Here is a 27,434-nt window from a genome sequence, read left to right as displayed (position 1 = left end):
CAGGCGCTTGGCTGGGCGACCAGAGAGGAGCCATCAGGACTGGGGGCATCCCCTTCAGTGTCCGCGGGTTGGTTTCTTCGCAGGCTTGGCTGGCTCGGACCTCCCGCAGCACTGCGCCCCCCGCCTTCGGAGCACACGTGGGGCTCCCCGAGTTCCCGGGGCGCGGCTGTGCCTAGGAAGGGATAGTGACTAGCCGGAGCCTCCCACGGAGGAGGGCCGGCTCCTGCAGGCCCTACCCGGACCAGCCTTTTAGAGAGCTCCTGGGAAGGGGCTCAACACGCAGACGCTGGTCGCATTGGCGACACCTGCCGAGAGGACCTGGGCTCGGCCCGCGCCCTCGATCCCCTCCAACGCCGGCCCTACGCCCTGCTCCTGACCCTCAGGCCATCCTAAGCGCTCCTACTAAAAACGCGCCTGTTACTGGAGCCTGGGGAAAGTAAGCCTACCAGCTTTTCCCCTCCCTTGGGGCAGTCAAGATCTCATTATTATTCACTCTTTCCCTTATCCTTTCATTTCGGACTTAGCTTTGTCTTTATTGGGGAATTTGGTAATTTGAAAATTATTTAAAAGTGCTTACCTTTTGGAGTTCCCACTGTGGCTCAGTGGGTTAAGAACCTGACAGAGTATCCATGAGGATGCGGGTTTGATCCCTCGTCTCGCTCAGTGGGTTAAGGGCCCAGCATTGCTGCAGGCTGTGGTGTAGGTTGCAGATGCTGCTGGTATGGCTGTAGCTGTAGCACAGGCCATCAGCTGCAGCTTGGATTTGACCCCTCGCCCAGGAAGTGCCATATGCCACAGGTGCAGCCTTTAAAAAAAAAAAAAGTACCTACCTTTGCATGCTGAATTTGTTCACCTTGATGCCTGAATGAGTTAGAGGCACTCTGACTCTTGAGATATGTGTCTGCACAGGGCTAAGACCTTCTATTTTCTCTGAGGAAAGAAGGCTTAGATTCCAGCCCCTCCACAAACTAGCTATGTGGCTTAGGTGGGTCCCACCAGGTCCGTTGTCTCCCTATGAGGATAAGTGAGCTCTAATTGCTTCAGCAGCCCAGGTCTGGAGAGCAGAGGCCAGAGACAGCGGCAACTCACGTGGAGGATGAAGCCTCCTGGTGCTGATGCTGGGTTCTTGCTTTTCACTCCCATTGGCCTCCCGGCCCGCCCACCCAGTAGGAGATGGATGGGTCAGGCCCTGGTGTTTCATCACTCCCTTGCCCCACATCCACTTTGGTGGAGGAGGCAGCCATACCCCTTTGTTTTTCTTTCAGGCTGCAGAACACAGGGGCAGGAAGGTCTCTCATCAGATGCTTCCTTCCAATTAAGAAAATTGGGCTTATGGAGTTCCCTTGTGGTGCAGAGAGTTAGGGACCTGGCATTGCCACAGCAGCGACTTGGGTTACTGCGGTGGCGTGGGTTCGATTCTTGGCCCAGGAACTTCCACATGCTGCGGCATAACAAAAAAAGGAAAAAAAAAAAAAAAAAAAGCAAGGGAGAAGAAAGTTGGGCTTAGGAGGTGTTATGGTGACCTGAAAGGATCCAGCAGACTTTACTCCATGTGCCAGACCTTGTGCACTGGGATAGATTGGGGCCCAGAGAAGGAAAGAGGCTTGTGCACCTCTGAGTGCACAGAACTAGGCCTGGGACCCAGGTTTCCTGACTCCTTGCTCTGCTCTCTGGCTGCAAAGGGGAGCTGGCCATCTGGCTCATCTTCTGCTCTCGTTGAACTTGTGGGAGTTGCCGTCTTGAAGAAGTCCATTAAAGTTAGATTAGTGCCCACATGCTCAGCCAGCTTTCTTGTGTGGCTTGTCAGCATCCTGAAAGCTCCCCAGTCAGCTTTCTCCTTATTCCAGTCAACCAAGGAAACAGACTCCAGCCTAAAGAGGCTGGTTGCCTGCCAGTGTCCACCACCTGTTTATGTATGTGTGTGTCTTGGGTAGAGGAACCACTTCCCTGGTCATTGAGTGTATGTTGCTTGTGGTGGGCACTAATCTAACTTCTTTAAGGGACTTCTTCAAGACGGCAACTCCCACAAAGTCAACGAGAACTTGTGAACCCAGGTGTGGTGAGAATAGGACCTTAGCCCCAAGGCCCTCAGCTGGGTCTCTTTACTCCACCCATTCTGTTTCCTACCCAGCTCAGCATTTTCTGTTCATGGAAGACTCCCTAGGGGAGGGGATTCTAATATTCTAACCTTCTGGGGATCATCAGCTGATAGATCAATTTGTTGGAAAGCCCTGAAAAAAATGAAAGGTATGTTTTAAAGATAAAAATTTGGGGAGTTCCCATCTTGGCTCAGTGGTGAATGAATCCGACTAGGAACCATGAGGTTGCAGGTTCGATCCCTGGCCTTGCTCAGTGGGTTAAGGATCCGGCGTTGCCGTGAGCTGTGGTGTAGGTCGCAGATGCGGCTTGGATCCCATGTTGCTGTGGCTCTGGTGTAGGCCAGTGGCTACAGCTCCGATTGGACCCCTAGCCTGGGAACCTCCATATGCTGCGGGAGCAGCCCAAGAAATGGCAAAAAGACAAAAAAAAAAGAAAAAGAAAAAAATACAGATTTGGCCTGGAACTAGCAAGGTCAGAGGAGTCTTTCAGTATTTCCACCCATTTTGTATCTCTTAACAACTGGCTTTCTCACTTCTCTGTATTTCCGACCCGTAACTGTGCTTACATATAGCTTTGGCTTGCCATGGCCTTAATTCAAATTCATGGCATCCTTATTTTTTCAGTTCAATTGATAAATTCTCCCCATATTTCTTAGCTCAGGTCCCTGGTCCGTGGCCAACCCAGGGATTGGCTGCCCTTGGATCACATGTCCATTCTAGTCCGGTCAGCTGGGTGATGGAAGATCACGTGGTTCAAAACATGGCCACCTAAGGAGCAAAGTCTATAGAAGAGAGGTTAGAGATATTCGGAATCTTCAGTTACCTGAGACGGGAACTGAGAGTTATGGTTTACTTTAGCCACTGATGGAGAATCAGGCATGAGGAGTTTCCTGGTGGTTCAGCAGGTTTAGGATCTGGCATTGTCACTGCTGTGGCATGGGTTCAATCCCTGGCCTGGGAACTTGTGCATGTGTGGCCAAAAAAAAAAAAAAAAAAAAGATCAGGCATGAATAATGTGGGAGTAAGATATTTCACAAAAGAAAAAGATTTTATTGTTGCCTTAGTCAGTATCCCTGGGTAAAAGGAAGGGCACAGCATGAGACTGTTCACAGTGCAACAGGGCCCTTCGGGATTCATGTTTCAAAGGCTGACCATGCTATCCTACCCCTTGGAGATGCTAGGGTTTCAGGAATACTCAGCATGGCCCCTGGGTTGGTCCCTCCCACATGGACCAGGTCAAGTGGTTATTCAAGAGGACTTCGTGTAGTCTGAGGCAAAACTCAGAAACTAAATGAGCGACTCTAAGTCCCCGCATGGGATATCTCCCTGGAACATTTGGGCCTGTCACACATTCCTGGAGGGAGCAGCAGCACAGCTGCAGCCACAGCTGCCAGGAACAGGCCTGGGCTCCCACCCTGTGTCGGGTGGGGGGGGGAGGGCAGAGGCTGGAGGGCTTCCTCTGGGGGCCCTGAGTGAGCTCACCCTCGCCCCCACGCTCACTGACTTCATCGTCCAAGGCTGCTTGGCCAAGAGCCCAGGCTGTGTGAGGGGCTTTCTCTCAGAACAGGCCCTGAGCCACCAGGCAGAGTGGGGGATGGATGAGTTTCAGTCCTGGCTTACTCCCTAGAAACCAGGATGAGGGGGGTGGGGTGGCAGGGCATGAGCTCTGAAATGCCAGAGGGTTTTAAGAAAAAAGGCGGGGTGGGGGAGAGGGAGGGGTGGGAGTAGTGATATTTTCCTATTTAAAGGTAGAAAAATGCAAGGAAGCTTTTTTCTCCATTTGTTCTTTGGCAATCCCATTAGAGAATTCCAGGAGGCGTGTGGATGACATCATGTCTTACATATGAGAAATCGCAATAATTCAGCGAAATGGAGCCCCCGCCTGCCCTAGGTTTCCAGTGGAAGCTGCTTTATATTTACGTGGTTAAAGCCGTCGTTGGTGTCACCTTTCGGTGAGGGTTTAATATTCTTAAACATCTACCAAAAGTAGATTACAATGCATGAAGGTCACGTAAAATGAACTTCGCTGTCTCAGCATCACAAACATGTGGAACACACAAAGCCCAGGGGTGAATGTTTGGAGCAAGAAAAGTACAAAAAAGGTGGCTTTGAAAATTTTTAAAAAAAGTTTAAAAAGGGATTTTTTTCCCCCCAAAGTCCAAATAATTGCGGTCTAGGGAATCACCAGAGTGAAGGCTGCGGATGCTCGTCCCTTTGATAAGAATGAAATCAGGCCGACCTGCCTAATCGAGTGTGTGAGCCAGACTCACAGCATCACATACGCAAGCACATACACCCCCAGGGACAGACACACAGCTGAGTTTTTGTTGTTCTAGGCACTTCATATCCACATTCTTAGGTCTGCCGCCTTCCTGTTACATTGCACCAATTACTTCTTCGGAGGCAGGACGTTTTCTTCAAAGTAGCCCTGGTTGACGACATTCCCTGCTGGGAAGTATCTGGCCACCACGAAGGAGGACCCATCACTTGCAGACGCCTTCCCCACTCCCATCTTCTTTGTATTCTTCCACACCATGGCCGTGAAGTGTCCTGGGGTGGGACAGGCAGGAGGAGGGGGAAACCGTTAGTTGGCAAAGCCTGGAGTTTCAAGGGACTCTTGAGCCCTGGTACCATCTTGCTGTCCTGGGGGAAGCTTGCTCTTTAACCACCAGTCAGAGGAAGGAGACACAAAACACACCGACTGGATGTTCATCTGATGCATCAGGTCCCCCACAATCAGCCACTCAGACCCTACTCATCTTAGGACTTTCCGTTGCCCAAAGGTTTCATGGTCTCCCAGAGATCATGGCAAAGCCCAGTGACCACTCCCCCAATTTAGGATGCCACCCTACCTGGTGCCCACTTCCACCCACCACCTCCCCCTGCCAGATGGCACTCTTCAAGGTCATCAACAAGCTCCCTGTTTCCCCATGGCCACTTTTTGTCTTCGTCTAACTTGTCATCTCAGGAACATTAAAAAGATCGACTCCTCCCTTTTCAAAGTACTCTTGTTTTTGGTTTCCATGATGCCACCCTCTCTGGCGTTCCTCCCATCTCACTGCCTCTTCCTCCCTCCTCGTCCATCTCATCTGTGAATGGTGGAGGACCTGCATCTCCCAAGGCTCAATCCTGGGCTCTCTTCGCTTTTCTTAGTGCACACTTCAGGCAATTTCATCTTTCCCTGGCTCCCAAATTTCTGTCTCCAGCCCAAATCCCTCCTCTGTGTTCCAAACACAGCTACTTACTTGACATTTCCATTTGGATGACTCACAGGCATCTCGCATTGAACCTACCCAAACCTCACGCTTGCTTTTGGTTCTTCCCATTCTCTTGAACGGCACCTCTATGCACACCTGCCTCGGGGTTGCTCTGCATTCCTCCCTCTCCCTCATTTCCTCACAACAAGCCATTGTCCAATCCTGAAGAATCTATCTCCACAAGATACCTCAAGTCCATCCACTCCCAAAAGGCTTTTCTCACTTGGACCATTGCAATAGCCTTTGACTGCTTCTCCAGCCTCCACCCTGCCTCCTCAATTTACTTTCCACTGACAGAGCCAGAGTGATCGTTTTCAGACAAATCACATCTGTTTACTTCCCTGCTTAAAAATCCTTCTGTTGTTGGAGTTTCCGTCGTGGCACAACAGAAATGAATCCAGCTAGGAACCACGAGGTCATGGGTTCAATCCCTGGCCTCACTCAGTGGGTTAAGGATTCGGCATTGCCGTGAGCTGTGGTGTAGGTCGCAGATGCGGCTCGTATCTGGCGTGACTGTGGCTGTGGTGTAGGCCAGTGGCTACAGTTCCAATTTGACCCCTAGCCTGGGAACCCCCATATGCTGTGGGTGCGGCCCTAAAAAGACAAAGACAAAACAAACAAAAATACCCTTCTGTTGCTTCCAGTTTCACCTAAACTGAAAGTGAGTGCTCTAGCCCAGTGGCCTCCTTTCCATTCCTTCAACACATCTGGTTATTTCCCACGTGGAAGCTCTTCTGATGACCAGGGATTTCTTGTCCCTTAGGTCTCAGCCCAAATGTCACTTGTTCAGAGCGGCCCTTCACAATTTCTCTTATTCCCTGAACACTTCCCTCCCAAGATAGTCTTACTGCACCATTTTTCCCCTCCTAGCATTCTTACATTTGCGATGATATCTATGTCTAATTGGTTATTTGCTAATTGCTTGGCTTCTTCACCAGGCTATGAGCCCCACGTGGGCAGGAACCGAACTGGCTTATTCACTCAAGTATACCCGGTACCCTGGCACAGCCTGACACATGAGTGTGTGAATGAATGAATAAATGAATGAATGAAAGGCATATGGAAGAACTGCCATGGACTCGGTTCTGCCCTCACCGAAGTGCAGGTCTTCTGTGGTTTTTTAAAATTTTATTTATTTATTTATTTTTTTGCTTTTTAGGGCTGCACCTGCGGCATATGGAGGTTCCCAGGCTAGGGGTCCAATCAGAGCCATAGCTGCTGGCCTACGCCACAGCCACAGCCACGCCAGATCCAAGGTGCATCTGCAACCTACACCCCAGCTCATGGCAATGCCAGATCCTTAACCTACTGAGCAAGGCCAGGGATTGAACCCGTGGCCTCATGGATACTGGTCGGATTCGTTTCCACTGCACCACAACAGGAACTCCCAGGTCCTTCTATGTTTTGAGCTCTTAGAGACTTTGACAGGTGAGAGCCTCCTTCAGTTCCATCTGCTCTAAGCCACATGGGCCAGATCCTTCTCAAGCTGCTGCTTGCTCTTCCAGACACCTCTGTGGGGCTAGCTGGAGCTTCTCAGCTTCATTCTCCCACTGTTCAGGCTGCCTGACCCTCTGGCAGCCCAAACAGTCTTTTCAAGCTATTAACATAGCTTAGCTTCTAAGTCCCCTCCTGCTTTTGGGTCAAAGAGTTGATGCTGTAACATACTCTTGGCTCAATGACCATAAATGCTCATCTCCTGGGAGTAGAGATCAGGAATTGATTCTTCCTACTTTTTTGCTGAAGACTCATTCAGATCCTTTAGCAGGTCAATGGGACACTTACTCCCATCCATTTTCTAAAACAACCTGAAGAGATTAGGTGTTCTTTTTGAGGGCAGGCACCACACATCTGTCTTATTGACCACTGGGCTTGGCACACAGTAGATGCTCAATAAATAGCTGATGAACAAAGGAAGAGACAGAGGGAAGAAGGAAGGAGGAAAATTGTGATCAGAGTAGCTAAGCTTCCCATTGGGTGGTTAAGAAAGAAAGAGGGTAACCATTTGACAATCCATTAAAATGGATATTATTGTATTGTATTTTATTTATTTATTTTTTGTCTTTTTGCCTTTTCTGGGGCCGCTCCTGCGGCATATGGAGGTTCCCAGGCTAGGGGTCTAATCAGAGCTGTAGCTGCCGGCCTACACCAGAGCCACAGCAATGCAGCATCCGTGCTGAGTCTGCAGCCTACACCACAGCTCAGGGCCACGCCGGATCCTTAACCTACTGAGCGAGGCCAGGGATCGAACCCGCAACCTCATGGTTCCTAGTCGGATTCATTAACCACTGAGCCACGATGGGAACTCCAAAATGAATATTATTTTAAAAATGAAACCAAATAACAAATGTTGGTGAGGATGGGAGAAATTTTACTTTGTTGCTGGAAATGTGAAATGGTACAGCCAGGGTGGAAGACAGCATGGCATTTCCTAAAAAAATTAACCATAGAATTACCATATGATCTGGTAATTCTACTTCTAGGGATACACCCAAAAGAACTGAAATCAGGGGCTCTGATATTTGTACACCAATGTTCATAGCAGCATTATTCATAATAGCCAAAAGGAAGGGAAAAAAAAAAAAAACAACCAAACACCTGTTGATAGATTAATGGATAAACAATTTTTTCTTTTTTTCTTTTTAGGGCCTCACCTGCAGCATATGGAAGTTCCTAGGCTAGGGGTTGAATCGTAGCTGCAGTTGCTGGCCTACACCACAGCCACAGCAATGCCAGATCCTTAACCCTCTGAGCAAGGCCAGGGAGCGAACTCACATCATTGTGGATACTATCAGATTCATAACCCGCTGAGCTACATGGGGACTCCTAACAAAATGTTGATATATACATACAACAGAATATTATTTAGCTTTAAAAAGGAATAAAACTCTGATCCATGCTACAATATGGGTGAACCTTGAGGGTATTATGCTAAGTGAAAGAAGCCAGATACAAAAGGATAGATATTGTATGATTCTTACAGGTATATAGATAACCTATATAAGTTACCTGTAAAAAGTCCAACAGTCAAAATCATGGAAACAGAAAATAGAATAGTTGGAGTTCCCGTCGTGGCTCAGCAGTTAGTGAACCCGACTAGCCTCCATGAGGACACGGGTTCGATCCCTGGCCTTGCTCAGTGGTTAAGGATCTGGTGTTGCCGTGAACTGTGGTGTAGGTCACAGATGTGGCTCAGGTCTGGCTGTGGTGTAGGCCAGCAGCTGCAGCTCTGATTGGACCCCTAGCCTGGGAACCTCCATATGCCTCGGGTGGTGCCTTAAAAAGACAAAAAAAAAAAAAAAGTCAATAATTCCCACTGTATCTTATATTTGGTAAGGACTAAATAATTGTTCACTGATTTCTGCCCCCTCTTGTAGATGAACTCCATGTTTATAATTTTGAAATTGAGGTATCATTTATTTCTTCATCTATGTCTATAAAAGATCTGAGGTTTCCTTATTTCCATAGGAAAATAACTAAACATAAACACTCATCAATAGAGTTGATATGATATAAAACAAAAATTAAAACAAACACCAGGTACAGTTATGCGTCCTTACCACTTATCCTTAAACTCATGTCAGCTGTTCCTCAATAAATTCTGATTTTCACCTCGGAATAGAAAAAACACTTCTTTCTAATTCATCCTTGGTCTTTACACTTTTGAGTCATATCTCCTGGCTTTCAACAGCTTGATCAGGTGTCACTGTTTTTAGAGGCTGTCTTTTCATTAAAGCTCAACCCCGCCCCCCTTTCCCCTTATTTTTATGCTTTTTAGGGCCAAACCCTCTGCACGTGGACGTTCCCAGGCTAGAGGTCAAATTGGAGCTGCAGCCGCTGGCCTACACCACAGCCACAGCAACTCAGGATCCGAGCCACGTCTGCGACCTACACCACAGCTCACGGCAACACCAGATCCTTAACCCACAGGGCAGGGCTGGCGATCGAACTCACGTCCTCTTGGCTACTGGTTGGGTTTGTTACTGCTAATCTGCAACAGGAACTCCAAGTTCAAGCCCTTTCCATACATACCTTTTCTCCTGCTTTGGCCATTCACCCACCCAGGCTCTCTGTCACTCAGACAAGGAAGAGCAGCCATTTATCCACTGATGGCCAACAAAATGATTATAGATGCCACATGCACACCAGCGCCATGAGTGCGGGTGGTAGCCTTTTCCAAGCCGATGAAACTAAGTGCTTTTCTTCTGACCTAGGAGGTTTCTGTTTGCACAGAGATAATTAGGTCTGGGTATTTAGAGATGAATTAAAGGACACAACTTCCTTAGCAACCATCAGATACACACGGGTTTCTAACTCTAAACAACTTCCTTTTTCTTTTTTTCCTAAAGGGATCACATCCTCTTTCCTACTGTGGATCCAAACTTCCTAGAACATACATTTGAAAAACACATAAGTTTCGGCGTGGCCTCCTAAGAGAATAATGTATAAGAAAGAGAAATCTCTTTCTGTATTGATAGGGAACAGCCTCGGCCAATCTGCTGTTTGAAGAAAGCAAGTGCCGAACAGACCATCTACCTGACACCAAAGTATAACAAAAGGGGACAAGAGAACACTGACACAAATGCTGGTTCAGAACAACCCTAGAATGATATACCAGAAACTGGTATTACTGGTTGGGAGGGAAAGCGCTAGAGGCTGGGGATGGAAGGAAGACTTTGTACTTTACGCATCTTGCAAATTTCATGTCAAGTAAAAGTATTACTAATTCAGAATAAATAAATAAACAAACCTACTTATTAAAAGAGAACACAGGAGTTCCCGTCGTGGCCCAGTGGCTAACGAATCCGACTAGGAACCATGAGGTTGCGGGTTCTACCCCTGGCCTTGCTCAGTGGGTTAGGGATCCGGCATTGCCGTGAGCTGTGGTGTAGGTTGCAGACACGGCTCGGATCCCGCATTGCTGTGGCTCTGATGTAGGCCGGCAGCTATAGCTCTGATTAGACCCCTAGCCTGGGAACTTCCATAAGCTGTGGGAGCGGCCCTAGAAATGGCAAAAAAATAAAAATTAAAAAAAAAAGAGAGAGAGAACACGACAAAGGGATGGCCAGAAGCTATTTCCCTCTGCTCAGCACAGAGCATAGAGCGGTGTCTGTCATCACCAGACTTTGGTCTGGGTGGGGACAGATTGTAGGATATGTCAAAGGCCCTTTCGCCAACAACACGGACTCGGGTCTGGAGCAGCAAGAAGCAGCTCTGGAGGAGGCTGACCATGTAAGATGGGCATGAGCAATTTTAAGGGTCTTGTAAGCGCCACTCACATCCCACCCAAAGCTGTGCTCCTGTCTGAGGATCAGACTCTGTGTGACCCCAGGCATTGCCCACGGCCCCCAGGGATGGCACAGGGGCTGCTGGCTCTGTGGTTTTCCTCCTTGGGGGCGGGGGGGAGATGTGGGACTATAGGTGGGACAGGGGGTCAGTGATCACGGCAGCTTGAGTCCCATTCCCAGCTCTGACACTTGAGAGCTTCCCACTTTGGAGCAGGAGCCACAGGAAAAGCATCCGGTTGAGGACAGAAGGTGAAAAGAAGTCTCTTTCTTCCCCTTTTGGGGGCCTCAGTTTGCTCCTCTGCAAAATGGGTGGAATAAAGCCCCACCTCCAAATGGTGTGGCAGGGTTACACGGTCCCGGAGGCCGAGAGGCTTTGAACTGTTGAGTGGCGTGCACGCATGAGCAACACTAATAACTCGCTGTGACACATGTGCAATGGCTCAAGAACCTTGCTCACAGGAAAAGCAGATCCAGATGCTGTGAAATAAAATGTCCTCTGGACACTGATCTTTACGAAAAGAAGACAGGGTTCTGCCAACACATCCTTAGTCACGGGTAAGAGGCGGTCACCATTTCCTCCCTCACCTCTCAAATCTAATTGCTGCAGAACCAGCAATTCTCATTCAGGGCTCGGCAGCAGCCTCCTCATCCGGCCCCGCAGGCCTGAGAGGAGAAAGACCTGGGCAGTTGCCTCTACCTCTGCCCCAGAGTCCAGCCCCCACGATTGCAAGATGCCCTGCTCAGAATCCTGGGCACAAACCACAGGAAACGCTGACTGGCTCTGAGACCATGTCACTTCCTGTTTCTAAAGAATCCTCCAGAGGGTGGGAGGCCACTAACAGCTCCACCCATGGGTGGGATGGAGGCGGGGAGAGGAATCAGGGAGCCCTGTGACTCCCCAGTTCAGGTGCCCTGCTGCCTTCTGCTCAGAAAATCCCCAGCCCCTTCAACTCATCCCGGGCCCTGGGTGGATGTGAGCAGAAAGAAAGGAGCCTGGTGAGGGGTAAGAGGGAGACCAGAGCTCAGAGCACCTGCTGTGGGCTGTAGTCAGCGAACCATTTACTGATCACCAGGGAAAGGCTGGATGTTCCCACGGCAAGCTCCTTCCTGCCCCTACATACCAGCTCTCAGAATTCCCCATAGAGGCCACCACCTTGTCCTCTCCCTTGGGGACAGGGAAGGATGGGGAGTTGACCCAAGTTCACACAACTAATAGGGCCAGAGCTGAGACTAAATGCAGGCTTTCTGCATTTCAAACGAGAGCCACAAACTAGAGCATAAAGGTAAGGGGATGCCTGGGAGGCTGTGCGGAGTGGGGCGCTGGGAGGAAGGATGTGGGGGTGTGAGAAGAGGGAGTGAAGGCCAAAAGAGGAGGCAGCAGCTTGGCCCTTTTCTTGAATGAAGGAAGCCACTGGCAGTTTAATCAGAGCAACATGGGCAGAGAGGGTCTTAGAATATTCTGGCTGCTGCAGAGCCTCTGGACTGGAAGGAAGCAGGACCAGAAGTAGGTTGGCCATGGAGCTCCCCTCGTGGCTCAGTGGTTAACGAATCCGACTAAGAACCATGAGGTTGTGGGTTTGATCCCTGGCCTTGCTCAGTGGGTTAAGGATCCGGCATTGCCGTGAGCTGTGGTGTAGGTTGCCCCATTGCTGTGGCTGTGGTGTAGGCTGGCAGCTACAGCTCTGATTATATCCCTAGCCTGGGAAGCTCCACATGCCACGGGAGCGGCCCAAGAAATGGCAAAAAGACAGAAAAAAAAAAAAAAAGGAAAAGAAGTAGGTTGGCCAGTTAAAAGTGCTGAAGTATCATTCCTGGGGAAAGAAACACTCAGCGGCTTTTATTTAGTACTATTATTTTTTTGGTCTTTTTAGGGCTGCACCTGCAGCATATGGAGGTTCCCAGGCTAGAGGTCCAGTCAGAGCTGTAGCCGACGGCCTATACCACGGCCACAGCCATGCAGGATCTGATCTGTGCGGCCTGTACCACAGACCAGAGCAATGCCGGATTCTGAACCCACTGAGCGAGGCCAGGGATCAAACACGCAACCTCGTGGATGCTAGTCGGATTACTGCTGAGCCAGGATGGGAACTCCCCACTTGGCGGCTTTTAAAATCCACAGCCTCCTCAGACCACATGCCAGTCATTTGAAGAGCTCTGAGCTTGTGGGGCAGGAATCAGCAGCTTGGCTGTCCTTGGACAGATGTGTGTGTGTGTGTGTGTGTGAGTGTGTGTGTGTGTGTGTGTGTGTTGGGAGAGGTGTTGGAGAAACAGAATTTTGCCCTCTGGGCAAAGTCTAACCAGAGAAATAAGGAAGAGGTAAAGCAGATAGGAGGGAAGTGACTGAATTTCCGAGGGTTAGTTCCTCTCTGAAGTCAGATCCAAACTGCCACCCAGTCCAGGGCCAGGTCACTGGCGTGACTACACCACTCACCTGTCCCGGAGGTGAAGCCAGGCTGCTGGAAGTTGTAGTTCTTAATTTCACTGTACCATCTATCAGCCACTTCCTTTCCTGTATGGAAAAGACAGTTTCAAACTCACCAGCAAGGCGTTCCCATTGTGGCTCAGTGGGTTAAGAACCGAACATAGTGTCCATGAGGACGGAAGTTCGATCCCTGGCCTCGCTCAGTGGGTTAAGGATCCAGTGTTGCCGTGGGCTGTTTTGTAGGTTGCAGACACAGCTCAGATCTGGTATCACTGTGGCTGTGGTGTAGACCGGCAGCTGCAGCTCTTATTCAACCCCTAGCCTGGAAACTTCCATATGCCACAGGTGAGGGCATAAAAAGAAAAAAAAAAACAAAAACCAAAAAAATTCACCAGAAAAATCAACCAACTTCCTCCCTTCTTCTCCCGTTAACCCCAAACCACCCACCCCACAGTTAGAGGTCTCATAAAGCACCCACATGCTGACACAGGAACTCTGCCCATGAGCACATCCAAGCTGAAGAGAGGGGCTTGTTGGGGGTGGGGAAGAGCCCTGGCCCGAGTCCCTGTCTTGCCACAAATTCTCCGTGTAATCCTGGGCAAGGTCTGCCCCATTCTGGGTCTCTGTACAATAGGGACGAATGCAATGTACTTCAAGTGCTTTTTTTTTTTTTTTTGTCTTTTTTAGGTCCACCTCCATGGCATATGGAGGTTCCCAGGCTAGGGGTTGAATCAGAGATGTAGCTGCTGGTCTACACCACAGCCACAGCAATGCAGGATCTGAACTGCACCTGCAACCTACACCATAGCTCATGGCAACGCCGGATCCTTAACTCACTGAGTGGGGCCAGGGGATGAACCTGCATCCTCATGGATGCTAGTCAGATTCATTTCCGCTAAGCCACGATGGGAACTCCCTTCAAGGGCTTTTAATGATTCTCTGAGTTTCCAAGAGACTCTGCCCTCATCCCATCCCAAGTCGGCCTCCTGAAACAGCCACAGGAGGAAATGTAATAGGGCTGGTGGGTCAGGATCTCCACTGCAAGCAGGGGGATCCTCACCTGGAGCATCCACTGGCCACAGAATTTCCCTGGGAGCTGCTGATCTCAGGGCCAGAGAGCAAGGAGCCTTGGACCTCAGAGCCGTAAGTAAGTCTCGAACTTTAATGAGTGCACGAATCACCTTGTTAAAATGCAGATTCTGACTCCCGTAGAGCTAGGGTGGAGGCTTTGAGTCTGCATTTCTGACAAGTTTCCAGGTGCTGCTGCTGGTCTGTGGCCCACACTTTGAGTAGCAAGGGCTTCAAGAACAGTGGTTGCACACTGGCCTCAGCTGGGGATCGTTTCAAAATTATAGATGCCTGAGACCTGCCACAGACTAATTGTATCAGTGCCTCTGGAGGAGTGATCTAGGGAGGCACGAGTATTTTTCAAAAGCACCACAAAACAAAATACAACAAAAAAGGAGTTTCCTGGTGGTGCAGCAGGTTAAGGATCAGGCATTGTCATGGCGGTGCCACTGGTTACTGCTGTGGTGCAGGTTTGATCCCTGGCCCAGGAACTTCCACATGCCTCAGGCATGGCCAAAAAAATAAATAAATTTCATTTTTTAATTAATTAATTTTTTTTGCTTTTTAGGGCCACACCCGAGACATATGGAGGTTCCCAGGCTAGGGGTCGAATCAGAGCTACAGCTGCCGACCTACGCCACAGCCACAGCAATGTAGGATCTGAGCCGCATCTTCGACCTACACCACAGCCCACAACAACGCCAGATCCTTAACCCACTGAGCGAGGCCAGGGATCGAACCCACAATCTCATGGTTCCTAGTTGGGTTCATTTCTGCTGCACCACGATGAGAACTCCAAAAAATAAATAAATTTAAAAAATACATGGAAAAATAAAATAGAATAAAATAAAATCTCTACCTAAGACCCCTCTGTGCAGCGAGGGTGGGGAGCCACTGCCTTAGAGGCTGCCTACTTAGCCTTCCTCTGTAGAGATGGGGAAACTGGGGCGGTAAGGGTAGCAGATTTGCTCAAGGCGCCACAGAGAGTGAGTGCAAGGCTGGGATGGAGCAGTTGCCTCCTGCCGGCTCTTTCCTGTTCCCATCCAATCTCCCTGGACCCACCAAGACTGGTGGCCTGAGCTGGGGGAGGGGCCGCAGGCCTGGGGCTCTGCCTTTCTCGGGAGCACGCGCACACTTGTCCTGGAGGGATGGCCCTGGGGAAACCAAGAGGACTCCCAGGGCCTCCCCAGGGAACTCCCAGGAATGTGAGGCCAGGAAGGGAGCAGTCATTCTCCCGTGGGGGTTTGGAGAGAACTTCAGAACCCGAGGTAGCTCTTTCCAGCATTTTTCCTAAAAAGCCACGACAGCTCTGGCTGAGCCAGGAAGCTCAGGAATGTTTGGTGAGTGTGGTGGGATCAGCATTCCAGGCTGTGACACTGGATGAGGAATTGTCTTTCCATTATTAGTATGTTTTCCAACATGGAAAAAGTTCTATCGTGGTTTTTCTTGTCAAAAAAGTTAATCCACCAGCACTGTAAATTAAACGTCTCTAGAAAAACACGAAAGTAAAATTCTGCGGCTGGAGGTGTTTCAGGGCTCAGAGGGTCAGGCTGAGACTCAGCACAGAAACTGTCTGCCCTGCCCCCACGCCTCAGCTGGAAGCGCTTCTGAAGGGGGGGCCAGGGGGGCTGTCTGACTCATCTCTGTGTCCCTGGCGCCCAGCACAGGCCTGGCCCTGAGCTGACAATCACAGACCTTGTTGTGAACGGCTGTCATCCCTGGGAGCAGTCAGGGAGTACTGGGCTTCTTTTCCCTTTCTGGGCCTGTGGCTGCATCACGGCTACACCAAGGGGCACCGGGGCCAGGAGCAGCCTGAATGTTGGATGGATGCCCTAGGCCCGGCTCGGGCAAGGGGAGGGGAGCCAAGAAATGACCCACCTGTCTGATCGTAGGACGCCCAGGCCAGGTTCTCTCCGCACTGGCCGCGACTGGACTCCGGGCTGTGTTTGAGGATCCTTGTGCTGGCCAGGGCCTCGGAATACCTGCAGGAGTCCATGGTGCTTCCTTAGGGTAGGCATGGCCCAGGGAAGCCCCCAACGTAGGACCCCTAATGGGAGATGGCCGAGCCCCCCTCCCCACCCTGGGCTGGCTGAGAAATCAGAAGCATCACACCTGCACCGCTTCTGAGCACCTGCCCTCAGCCCTATTTTATTTTATTTTAAAAATTTAATTAATTAATGATTCTTCTCAGGGCCGCACCTGCAGCATATGGAAGTTCCCAGGCTAGGGGTGGAATCAGAGCTATAGCAGCCAGCCTACATCACAGCCCCGGCAACGCGGGATCCGAGCTGCATCCAAGACCCAAAAACTGCTTGTGGCAACACCGGATCCTTAACCCACCAAGCAAGGGCAGGGATAGAACCCCCTTCCTCCTGGATACCAGTCAGGTTCTTAACCCACTGAGCCACAACGGGAACTCCTCAGCCCCATTTTACAGAGGAGCAAAGTGAAGCTCAGAGGAACAAAGGGACCCGCCTAGGTAAGTGGCAAAGTGGTTATTCAAGGGTGGCTGTATCTGCCCTCCAAAACCCATGTCTCTCCAGCCACCCAGAGCCCATCTGTGATTGCAGCAGTGGCAGCACCCTGAAGGGTCCGATTCGCTGGGGGCACCAGGGTGGGGGGACTCACTGCTGAGCCTCCCGGTTGAGCTTCTTGCAGAGCTTCAGCGGGGGGACACCATGCTTCTGCCGGTACTCATTGTGGGCCTTCAGGACCTCGTCATTGAACTGCTTGGAAGCTGCAATGGTTTCAAGAAGGAGAAGGTCTCACCGTGGAGAAAACAGACCCACTGAACATACCTCCGCAGACTTCAGGGCGAACCCAGCATAAACCTCGGGCTGTGGGGCCAGGCTCTGCCCCGCATCTCTGCACGGGGACACTCCCAGGACTATGGGGGGGCCTTATGGGGCGGGTTAGGGATTTGGGTCTTTATCTGAGGCAATGGGAAGCGAGTGGATGAGAGCAGGGGAGGGAGCTGAGGAGATCTGTGTTTCTGGAAGACCCTGCTGGCTGCTGAGGGGTGCAGAGCAGACTGGAGGGGCTGGACGGGGAGGGGCAGCAGGACTTCTGAGAGACAATGTTTGAAGGAGACTGGACCTTGGTGCATTGTGGGGGATGCTGGGAAGGGCTGCAGGTGGGAAACCAGAGAGAACAGGCCTGACTGGGGTGGAGGGGTGCCTGCTCTGGGCTGGTGAGACCAAGACAGAGGGACAGCCAAAGACAAGAGGACCAGGGCAGGAGAGCACCAGCAAGTGGTGAGAGTGGAAAGTGTGGGAAAGACCGTGGTGGGGGGAGGGGTGTGATACGCTGGGCTCAGGGTTGCGCCCAGGGCAGAGGTGGAACCTGTGCCCCCTGGGTCACCACCTCAGAAGGGGCAAGGTTGGGGACTGGAGCAGGGAGGGAAGTAAAGCCAGGGACAGGCCAGGTCAGTCGTGGACAGAGGTCACGTCCGTTTGGATCTGCAGTGGAACCTCCCATCCATCCCGCATCTTCCATCCATTTCTCCATCACTCATCCATCTGGCTATTGATTCATCATCTATCCCCTTTATAGGCTGGGGGTCCAGAGACAAGTCAGCCATGTCCTGCCCTCAAAGAGCTCACACACAGAAGGGGGCAGCCTCGTAAACAGACCCGAGCCAATGGTGTGGCAGGGCCAAGGTGCAGGTGAGTACCGATCAAGAGGAACTTGGAGAAAAGCAGCCTAACATGGTCCGAGGGATCGAGAAAGTGACCCCTAATTTGGGACCCCACACGTGTCTGGACAGGAGGTGGCCAGGCTAAGGTTGTGAAGAGCTAGCCTTAGGAATCTGGGCGTTCCCCTCCATGGAAAGGGGGAGTGAGTTGGGTGAGTTAGGCGTGAGGGCCACAGAGGGTCCTTAAAACTGGTCCCAGAGTTCCCGTTGTGGCCCAGTGGTTAACCAACCTGCCGAGCATCCATGAGAATGTGGGTTTGATCCCTGGCCCCACTCACTGGGTTAAGGATCCGGCGCTACCATGAGCTGTGGTGTAGGTTGCAGATGCAGCTCCGATTGGACCCCTAGCCTGGGAACCTCCATATGCAGTGGGTGCAGCCCTAAAAAGACAAAAAAAAAAAAAAAAGGAAATTCCAAAAAACTGAGCTGATCCCCTCTGGCAGGAGCCTGTCCTTGAGGCCTGGCTGTGGGTAGAAAAGGTGAAAACCAGAGGCCCTCCTTGCACTGCCCCAGGGCCCCTCCACCAGCTACCTTTCTCCTTTGCTGTCTTTCCCCCGAAGAGGCTGAGGAGACGCACCAGCAGGAGACCCCATGTCTCCTAGGCTTTCGAATCCCATTGGGTCTCTGAGGGGACATGAGGAAAGAAGACCCAGGGCTTGCCCTCAGGCGCCCTGGGCGAGATGCAGACCCGGAAGAGGAAAGGAAACGGCAGGTCCTGCCATCAGTGGGTGGTTGAGTTTCCAAGGAGTCTCTGAGAAATGGACAGTGAGGGGTCCTGGCCCACTCTGAGGCCCAGCAGGGTTGTGCAGTGAGGTCCAGTCACAGGGACATGGAGTGGGACAGGGATGGGGGAGGGGCGCTGACCGCCAGGATCTGGGAGGTCTGGGCAGAGATGCTGAGATGGGGAGATGCTGGGAGCAAAGGCATGGAGGTGAAAACCATGGTGATGGTAACGGGGCACAAGGTGGAGGGTGGAGCTACCACCTGAAGTCTCTAAGCCTTTGTGGCCAAAAGATGTCAAGTTTATTGGCGGGAGGGGGAAAAGGAAGGTACTGTTTAATGGGTACAGAATTTCAGATTTGCTAGATGGAAAAGTTCTGGAAATCTGTTGTACAGCAATGTGAATATATATCACTGAACTGTACATGTTAAAATGGTTAAGGGACCGGGAGTTGCCAGTGTGGCGCAGCGGAAATGAATCCAACCAGGAACCATGAGGTTTCGGGTTCGATCTCTGGCCTCGCTCATGGGGTTAAGGATCCGGTGTCGCCATGAGCTATGGTAGAAATTGCAGACACGGCTCGGGTCTGGCATTGCTGTGGCTACGGCATAGGCCAGCAGCTGTAGCTCCGATTTGACCCCTGGCCTGGGAATCTCCATATGCCGTGGGTGTGGCCCTAAAAAGACAAAGAAAAAAAAAAGACAAAAAATAAAATAAAATGGTTAAGAAGGGAGGGAGAGCCCATGGTGGCTTAGCAGTTAATGAACCTGCCTAGCATCCATGAGGATGAAGGTTCAATCCCTGGCCTCGCTCAGTGGGTTAAAGATCTGGTGTTGCTCTGAGCTGTGGTGTAAGTCACAGACAGAGCTTGGATCCCACATTGCTGTGGCTGTGGTGTAGGCTGGCAGCTGTAGTTCCAATTCAGCCCCTAGCCTGGGAACTTCCATGTGCTGAAAGTGTGGCCTTAAAAAGCCCAAATAAATAAATAAATAAATAATAAAATGGTTAAGAGGGTAAATTCTATGCTATGTGTTTTTTAACCACAAATGAAAAAACAAAAGTTTTGTGGTTTAGCATGTTAACGTGGATGATGGCGTCACAGAGGCTTTGGAAGACTATCTCAGGTAGAAGTGGCGGGAGTCACAGCAACTCCTGGGAACCACACGGGGGCCTCGCTGACAACATGCTAAGGAGTCAGCGGGGTGGCGTGGCAGCCAGACACCCACAGGCTCCTGCATGATTCGATGCTTGCCTTGCATGAGCCAGCGTCCAGCAGGAATGCTTTACCCGGCCCAGCCCCTACTTTGCAAGAGAGGCAGCGATGCTCTGAAGTGTGTTCAGAGGTGGGGATGCGGCGAAGGAGGAACTGGATATGGGGTCTTCGAAGAGATGGTTGCAAAGACTGGGTACGTTCATCCTGGAGAAGATCAGACCTGGGAAGGCACAGTAGAGGGCCCTGCTGGGTCCTGGGGCTCCGAAGGGCACAGCCAGGGCCAGTGGGTGGAAAGGGGAGGATGACGGATTTCCTGAGAAAGATCTTTCTCTCCATCCAAGCTTTCTGAAGAGAGAAAGGGCTATTTCACACGAGAGTGAGTTTTCCAGCACTGGGGGGAATACAAGCAGGTGACACCTCTCAGAGGGATTCAGGCACTGGAAGCTCAGTTAGATGACCTTCAATCCCCTTCCAATCCTGAGATCCCATAAGGTCCCATCAGGGTGGGGGTAAGAAGAGGCAAGATGACTGACTGACTCCAGACTTCCAGGAGTTCATAGCTTCTTTAAGGAGACAGAGTCAAAGTGGCAGACAGTCTCTATCTGAGTGACAGGTCTGGCCAGGCTCATACTAATATACCTTCCAGCTCCCATGTCCCAGGCAGGCCACGATGGGACACCACAGAAGATGTGCGCAACTGAGTGGCATGGACAATGGGGACCACAGATGTATCAGGGAAGGCTCCCTGGAGGAGGTGGTGAGGTGGCATAGGTGCAGAAAGGGCCAGGGTGGAAGGCATCTGGTGTATCCTGGGGCTGTGAGGAGGAGGTGGAGATTAAGAGGAGTGGGTAGATCGCTAAGGTGAAGCCAGTTTATTTATTTACTTATTTTAGGGCCACACCTGCGGCACATGGAGGTTCCTAGGCTAGGCGTCTAATCAGAGCTATAGCTGCTGGCCTACACCACAGCCACAGCAATGCCAGATCCAAGCCGGGTCTGTGACCTACACCACAGCTCACAGCAACGCTGGATCCTTAACCCACTGATCGAGGCCAAGGATGGAACCCGCAACCTCATGGTTCCTAGTCAGATTCCCGCTGCGCTGCAACGGGCACTCCAGGTGAAGCCAGTTTAAAGTCAGCCCTGAGTGCCGGGGTTAGGATACACTGCACTTCCAGATCACTCAGGCCCTGCAGACTCCTTGGCAGAGAGGGACATATAAGGCTGCTAAAAACTAGGTCACTGCACTCCCAGAAAGAGGGAAGTAGAGAAATAAAAGTGAAAGTTCTTGTGCTCAGACGCTGAAGCCTGTCACTGTCCCCAGCAGGACAAATGCCCTGGGCTAGGGTCCCCAGGAAGGGGTCAGGAGGGGAGTCCTCTCTCCCTGCCCCTGACTGGGAGGCCTGGGGGCCCCATGACCACACCTCTGGCTGACCCAGGGGTCTCCTCCCACCACGGCAGCCAGTCCCAGCCCAGGTGGCTGTGAGCAGAACCACAGCCTCAGGAAGGCAAGATACCGTTGGTGACCACACCCAGCGTAAGGCACACCCCAGCTCTGTAGAAAAACCCAAGAGGAACGATCAACATAAGGAAAAGGGTCAAAGGAAATCCACTCATCCTCGCACTGGGCAGGGGGAGCCCTGAGAGCCACCACCCCACCAGAGGGGAGCAGAGAACTGAGGCTCAGAGAGGGAACCCAGCCTGGAATGAGGGGAAGTCCTTTCTTCTGCTCGTTGGCTAGTCATTTCCACATGCCAGGCCTGGGCACGATCTGATTTACTCCTCATCCCCTTTGTGGAAGCATCCGCTTCTGTACCCATTTTTGGATGAGGAAACTGAGGCTCAAGAAAGAAGTCACCTGTCCACATTTTCATAACCAGTCGGGGGAGGGGGTCGGCACCTGGGGAGGGAAACCCTGCCCTTATCCCCCACCCCACTCCAAAGGTCACAAGACAGAGGAAATCACTAGCAAGAGACAGAGGGGGGGGTCCCAGACCCAGGAGGAGGATCAGGCCCAGGGGGGCGCTGGCAGCTGCCTTCAGATCTCCGAGCAGAGAGAAGAGGAAGAAGGAAGAGGAGCAGAGAACTAAGATTTCTCAAGAGCCTCCTCTGTGCCAAGCCCTGGACAAACAGACCTGCCTGAGGGGCCCCAGAGGAAAATCAGGGGCTGTGGAGTAGAAGCTCCAGGGGGTGGATTTGGGGCTTAAGGTTAGAGCTGATGAAAGGTGGAAGGGGCTGCCTGGGCTTGGCTCCTGCGGCTAAGGAAGCACATATCTCGGGTGGGGTTGGACTGGGGGCCCCTGAAGGTCCTTTAGGGCAGAGCCTGGAATGGTCCCTGCCCCTCCTCCCTCCGGGCTGTGGGCTGGGCCGGGCTCCTCCTCCTCAGATACCTCCCAGAACCCAGCTGACTCACTTCTCTGCCCTCTGCAGACTCACACCAAAGGGGCCCAGGACTGCCAGGGGCCAGAGCAGGAATTATGGACAGGCCTTTTCTGTCCCCTTGGCAAGAGGCTAGAAAGCCTTTGGGGGCAAAGCTGGTTTTGCCAGTTTATCAGGAAGGAAGAATAAAAAGTTGACTTAAAAAAAAAAAAAAAAGAGTTCCAGATGGGTAGCTCTTTCAACCTGGGTTCCAGGAAATTTCAGGGCAAATCCCAGCTCTGCCTTTCACTAGCTGTGTGATCTTGGACAAGTTGCTTTTATTTTATTTTATTTTTGTCTTTTCTAGGGCTGCGCCTGCAGCACATGGAAGTTCCCAGGCTAGGGGTCCAATCAGAGCTGTAGCTGCCAGCCTACACCACAGCCATAGCAACACCAGATCCGAGCCGCGTCTGCGACCTACACCACAGCGCACGGCAACGCCGGATCGTTAACCCACTGAGCAAGGGCAGGGATCGAACTTGCAACCTCATGGTTCCTAGTCGGATTTGTTAACCACTGAGCCACAACAGGAACTCCGTTGGACAAGTTGCTTTTAATCACTCTGCGCCTCATTTCCCCCATATATAAAACAGTGATTGCAGTACCCACCTTACAAGCTTGTTGTGAGAATTAAATGAATGAAATTATATAAATGCTTTAGGACAGATCAGAAACAGAGTGAACAGTTACTAAGTATTAATTACAATTATTATCATTACTGTTGGGCAGAGACCCTGGAGGCTCTGGCTTTGGGGAGAAATGGCCTGTCAGATCCCCTCCCTGATTTTAATGGGAACAGGGCTGCTGGTATTTAACTTGGTCTTTGAGGACCTCTTTCAGTACCTCTGAGCTCAGTGATTTACTAAGTGAATAAATCAGTGAGCACAAGAATAAATGCATGCGATTCTTGCACCAGCACTTATAGGAAATTTGGTCTTTGGGAGGACAGGTGAAATTGCCTGAGGTCACACAGTGAGTCCATATTAGAGCCAGACCTAAAAAGGTCCCTCCCATGCTCCAAATCTCACACATTTTCAGCCTCATGTACATTTTCCTTCCCCTAAGCAAGAATGACAAGGATGTCCCAGAGTATTCGCCCCAGGCTGCCCCTTTGTGGCTGGACAGTCGGTCACTGAAGGGTTGCAGGAGCCAGGGTAGGGAAAGCACTTGCTCCTGCCAGCAGAGAGGTGGGTTCCCCTCTCCAGCCCTGCCTGCAGCCACTCAGGGCTGCCCACCAGTGCTGGGCAAGCCCCTGCCCTTCTGGGCCCTGCTTCCCCATCTGTGTGAGAAGGAAGGATGACATCTGTGGTTTTCAAAATACCTTCAAAGCAGGGAAACCCTTTCTTTGAAACTTTCTTTAGAAGCAACAGATAAAAATGGAACTACTGGGGCTGACGTGGCCACACAGCCTTCCCCTGCAGAGGTGTGAAAGCCCCGCTCAGCAGAAAATTCCTGAATTGCTTGGTCCCTGAAGGTCTTTCTGCTCCGATGACCTCTGGGGCCGGGAGATGTGGGTTGAGGGACAATACGATTCTTGAGATAATTAGAGGGTTGGAGATGTCCCTATGGGCCGGAGTCCAGGCTGAAAAGCAGGATGACAAGTGGTCAGTGGGAGAGAGGGGACAGCGGCCAGCTGGAAAGTCAGAGAGCTGGGTACAAATCCCAATTTGTCCAGTTACTGATCAGGGCGTGAGACTGGACAAGGTACTCAACCTCCGTACATCTATGAACCTGAGAGTAACTGCCTCGCAGAGCTGTTAGAAAGGTTGGTAAAACATATGAAATACCCACCTCCAAGCCTGCCACACAGTAGGAGCTGAATAACTGGTCATGCTTCTTAGGGGCTAGAGGTTTCCACTGAGGCCCAGGCCATTGCCTTTCTCCGCTCAGCTGCAAACTGAAGCCTAGCACAGAGATCAGGGCCAGGAGCCGGACCCGGGAGTCTCTGAGCCCTGGGCCAGGTGACTCCTGGAATGTGGGCTGTGTTGGTTATGTGACACTTTTCCAGCCATGCTTGATACCCCAACAGCTCTGGGGTACATCTGAGGTTGACGATTAAAAAGAGCCAGGCTCCTCTGCAGTGATGAGGAAACTGAGGCCCAGAAGAGGCAGACTCCTTACGAAGGTTTTTATGGAACCACAGAAAGCCCCTGTGTGAATATGCATCTGTGATGCTGCCTGTCCCTTGGGCACAGACAGCCTCAGGCTGGTGGCCTGGAATGGCAAGGTGGGGCCTGTGTCATCCAGAAAAGTCATTTTCTCTTGGGGACCCTTAGGGGAGCCAGATACCATCTGGGGGCTCAGAGTCTTGGAGGGAGACAAATAAAATGCATGTGGCTATGGGCCAGCATTCTGGAAGGTCCCTGGGCATGCAGATGGAGGGGGAGGGCATGGCAACTGCCTGAAACGACTCTAAGCTGCCTTCCACCACCATCCGTCTCTACTCTGCAACTTGTTCTAGAAGCTCTCACCACCTTCCTGCACCTACAGTCACACCACTGATCCTTCTTATTTACACATTAGTCATCAAGTCACCATCTCGAAACCCCCCCCAGTCCCTTAGCTGTCTCTGTCATCTGTTGCCTGAGTAACTGCCACAGCCTCTCCCTGACCACCCCCCCCTCCCCATCTGATTCACCTCCACCCTAGCACGACTCTGGTCCTGCAGCTTCCAGATTGAGCCTTTCCACGGCACCCAGGTCCTACAGAGCAAATCCAAAGCTCCAAGACACTCTGGGATTGAACCCCCTCTTCCAGGAGCCTTCACTGGGTCCCTGGGCCAGAACCTGCACTCTGCTGAGCTCCCACGGCTCTTCACTTGCATCTGTCTTATGGCTTGGATCACTTTCCACCTCTTACTGGAACCATGTGAAACCTGTCTATTCGCCCCGGTCAGCTTTATGATTCATTTCTCAATCCTAAAGAACACTCCGAAAGATGGGGCCATAGCTTCTGTGGCACTGGGTCCACAGCTTGGTCAAGAGCTGATAGGTGTGGGATGGAGGGACAAGTCGGAGGGAAGAAAGGATGGATGGAGGGATGAATGAACAGACAGAAGAATGGGCAAGGAGCAGTTCTTAAAACAGCAAAACAAAACAAAACAAAACTGTTTCTTAGGGAAGAAGCCCGAAACAACTGATTAAAGTGCAGCTTTAGAGAATGTGTGGGTTTTCTCCTATCTATAGAGAAAGGAACCGATTTCCCAAGGAGGGATTTCAAAGTGCCCTTTCACATCTGCCAGGCTCTTGCCCTACCACCACCTGCCATCCTGTTCTTTAACTGCATGACAATTCTTTATGTCCCCTTTCGGTCCTGTGAAAGACCCTGGAGATGATACGGGCCATTCTCACTGTATAAATGAGGCAACTGAGGCACAGAGAGGAAAGGGCTTTGCTCAAGATCACACAGCAAGTGATTAGCAGAGCCAGGGCTGAAAGCCAGACCTGTCACTACAAATAAGGCAGATTAGGACCGATGCCAGAGAAAGCCAGGTACTCCTAACACTGGTATCTCATAAATGCAGATCTCAAGAACAGATTCAAGAAGATCCCCAGCCTTATCCATCTGAGGCTGACAACCTCAGCTTGCCCTGAAGCAGAACTTTTGAACACTGTTCCAAAGCAGTTCATTAAAAGCCTCCTGTGAGGCAGGAACTATGCTGAGATAGACATGCCCCCTCACTGCAAGAAGCCAGGAGTCAGTGGGAAATAAGTCTGTGGCTGGGTAGTGTCCCCATCTGGCTGCTGGGAGGGCTGCAGCAAAGACATCAGGTGGGAAAAGAGGGGAGGGGCTCCCAGCCCAGGAATTGAGCCTAGAAACATGGGGAGGATTTTCAACTTCAGAGAAATTGGAGAGGCAGAGTGGTGGTGGTGGTCAGTGCCAGGAAAGGGAAACCAGGGGAAGGGACCCTGTGCCAGCCTCCGCACAGCTGAGTGCGGGGGAGGAAAGGTTCCATGGAGGCAATGAAGAGTTTGTATCCTTTCACCTGCAGACAATGGGATGGAAAGTGTTAGGGAATGAGAGGCGGAGATCCGTATCTTAGAAAGTTCACCAGGACAGTCACGGCGGTGAGGATGGACCGCGACAGGCCAGAGATAAAGGGGAAGCCCTTGTCTGTACCCAGGTGGAGCCTGACTGAGCCTGGCTTGCAGTCTGACACGGGGAGGTGCTCAGGAGAGGAGGGATGACGACAGAAGGATGCTCAGAGTGTCTTTCGGAGGGGGTGGTGGGCAAGCCGCTTTGCAGCAAGAGATGCTGTCACAGTTCTGTGGCTTTTTCCAACTCTAACTGTCCTGAAACAAAGCAAAAGCCACGCCTGGGCTGGACGCCGAGCGCTAATCCCATCAGCGCCTGGAAACCCTCCCTGACGCAATCTCTGGCTCGCAGACAAGAGGACCCTCCCTCAGTCTTGCCTTCCTTCCCTCTCTCCCAGTGGCCTGCCAGCCACCCGGGTTTCCTGGCTGCCCCGGAAACTGCCCGTGTTGCGCCTCGCGGCCCTTCGCCCCGCGCGCCCCTCCATCCTGCACCCAGAGGTCCCACAGCGCGGCCGGAGCCGTGTCTCCTAGGCTTAGGTGGTCGACTGGCACCCAGGGGGATCCAGGACGCCGCAGCAAGAGTGACAGCGAGCACCCCGGAGCTCCCGTGCTACCCCCGCACCCTGGCCCGGCTGGCCGGGATGGCTTACCTGACTTGCCCATGGCCGGCTCGGCGCGCTCTTCTGCTCCCGCTGAGCTTCGCTGCGCTTTCACCCGCCCAGCGCCGCTCCGGGAGCCGAGGAAGGAGGCAGGGCGGCCGCAGCCCCTCCCCCGGCGCCGCCCGGCCCCCGCCTTATAAGGCAGCGGCGGCTGCAAGGGGAGGCGCCCGGGGCCACCCCGCCGGCTGCCTGGAGGAGGCCCCGGGCGCCCTGCGCTCCGCGTGCCTCCCCGCCTGACTCCGGAGGACTCTTCCCGCGTGGGGATCCCAGGGACCGTCCACGTTCTCCCAGACCGGGAGCCCGGGGCCTTCGGGATCTCTGCCCCGAGCTGCCCCTCTAGGGACGCGGCTTGGGGGTGCAGAGGGAAGCCCCCGCCTCCCACGCAGTTCCCGGTAGATCTCAGCGGCTGACGCTCTCTAGCAGGGCCGCGGGGCTCCCTGTCCTGGTGAGACGAATTGTTTCGACCCGCGTCACCGTGCTCTCCCAGATGCGTTCTGACCCCCACGAACACCTAAGGCCCCGAGTGTGCCGCCTTCCCCTCCCCAGTGACAACGGGGCTCCTCC

General features: G+C 52.0%; 1 protein-coding gene across 1 annotated transcript; it reads right to left on the bottom strand.

The window, feature by feature from the left end:
• Positions 1–3,128: 3,128 nt before the first annotated feature.
• GLIPR2 (GLI pathogenesis related 2) lies at positions 3,129–26,986 on the bottom strand. Its single transcript, XM_047767915.1, has 5 exons — positions 26,862–26,986; positions 16,760–16,868; positions 16,010–16,113; positions 13,073–13,150; positions 3,129–4,649 (listed from the first exon to the last, which is right to left on the bottom strand). The coding sequence occupies exons 1-5, from the start codon at positions 26,872–26,874 to the stop codon at positions 4,489–4,491; spliced, it is 465 nt and encodes a 154-aa protein (XP_047623871.1). The 5' UTR covers positions 26,875–26,986; the 3' UTR covers positions 3,129–4,488.
• Between the last annotated feature and the right edge of the window lie 448 nt (positions 26,987–27,434).

The sequence above is a fragment of the Phacochoerus africanus genome, chromosome 2 (assembly GCF_016906955.1).
Source record: "Phacochoerus africanus isolate WHEZ1 chromosome 2, ROS_Pafr_v1, whole genome shotgun sequence".
NCBI classification, from domain to species: domain Eukaryota; kingdom Metazoa; phylum Chordata; class Mammalia; order Artiodactyla; family Suidae; genus Phacochoerus; species Phacochoerus africanus.
Note: the sequence above shows the minus strand (reverse complement) of the source record. Positions and strands in the feature narration are given on the sequence as shown.

Bases quoted from the DNA above. Each gene is read 5' to 3' on its own strand.
- GLIPR2 (XM_047767915.1), bottom strand. The intron at 16,114-16,759 runs GTGAGTCCCCCC...GGACTCCTGCAG, and splicing joins CTCAACCGGGAGGCTCAGCA to GTATTCCGAGGCCCTGGCCA. The intron at 4,650-13,072 runs GTGAGTGGTGTA...GTCCCACCCCAG, and splicing joins TGGCTTCACCTCCGGGACAG to GACACTTCACGGCCATGGTG.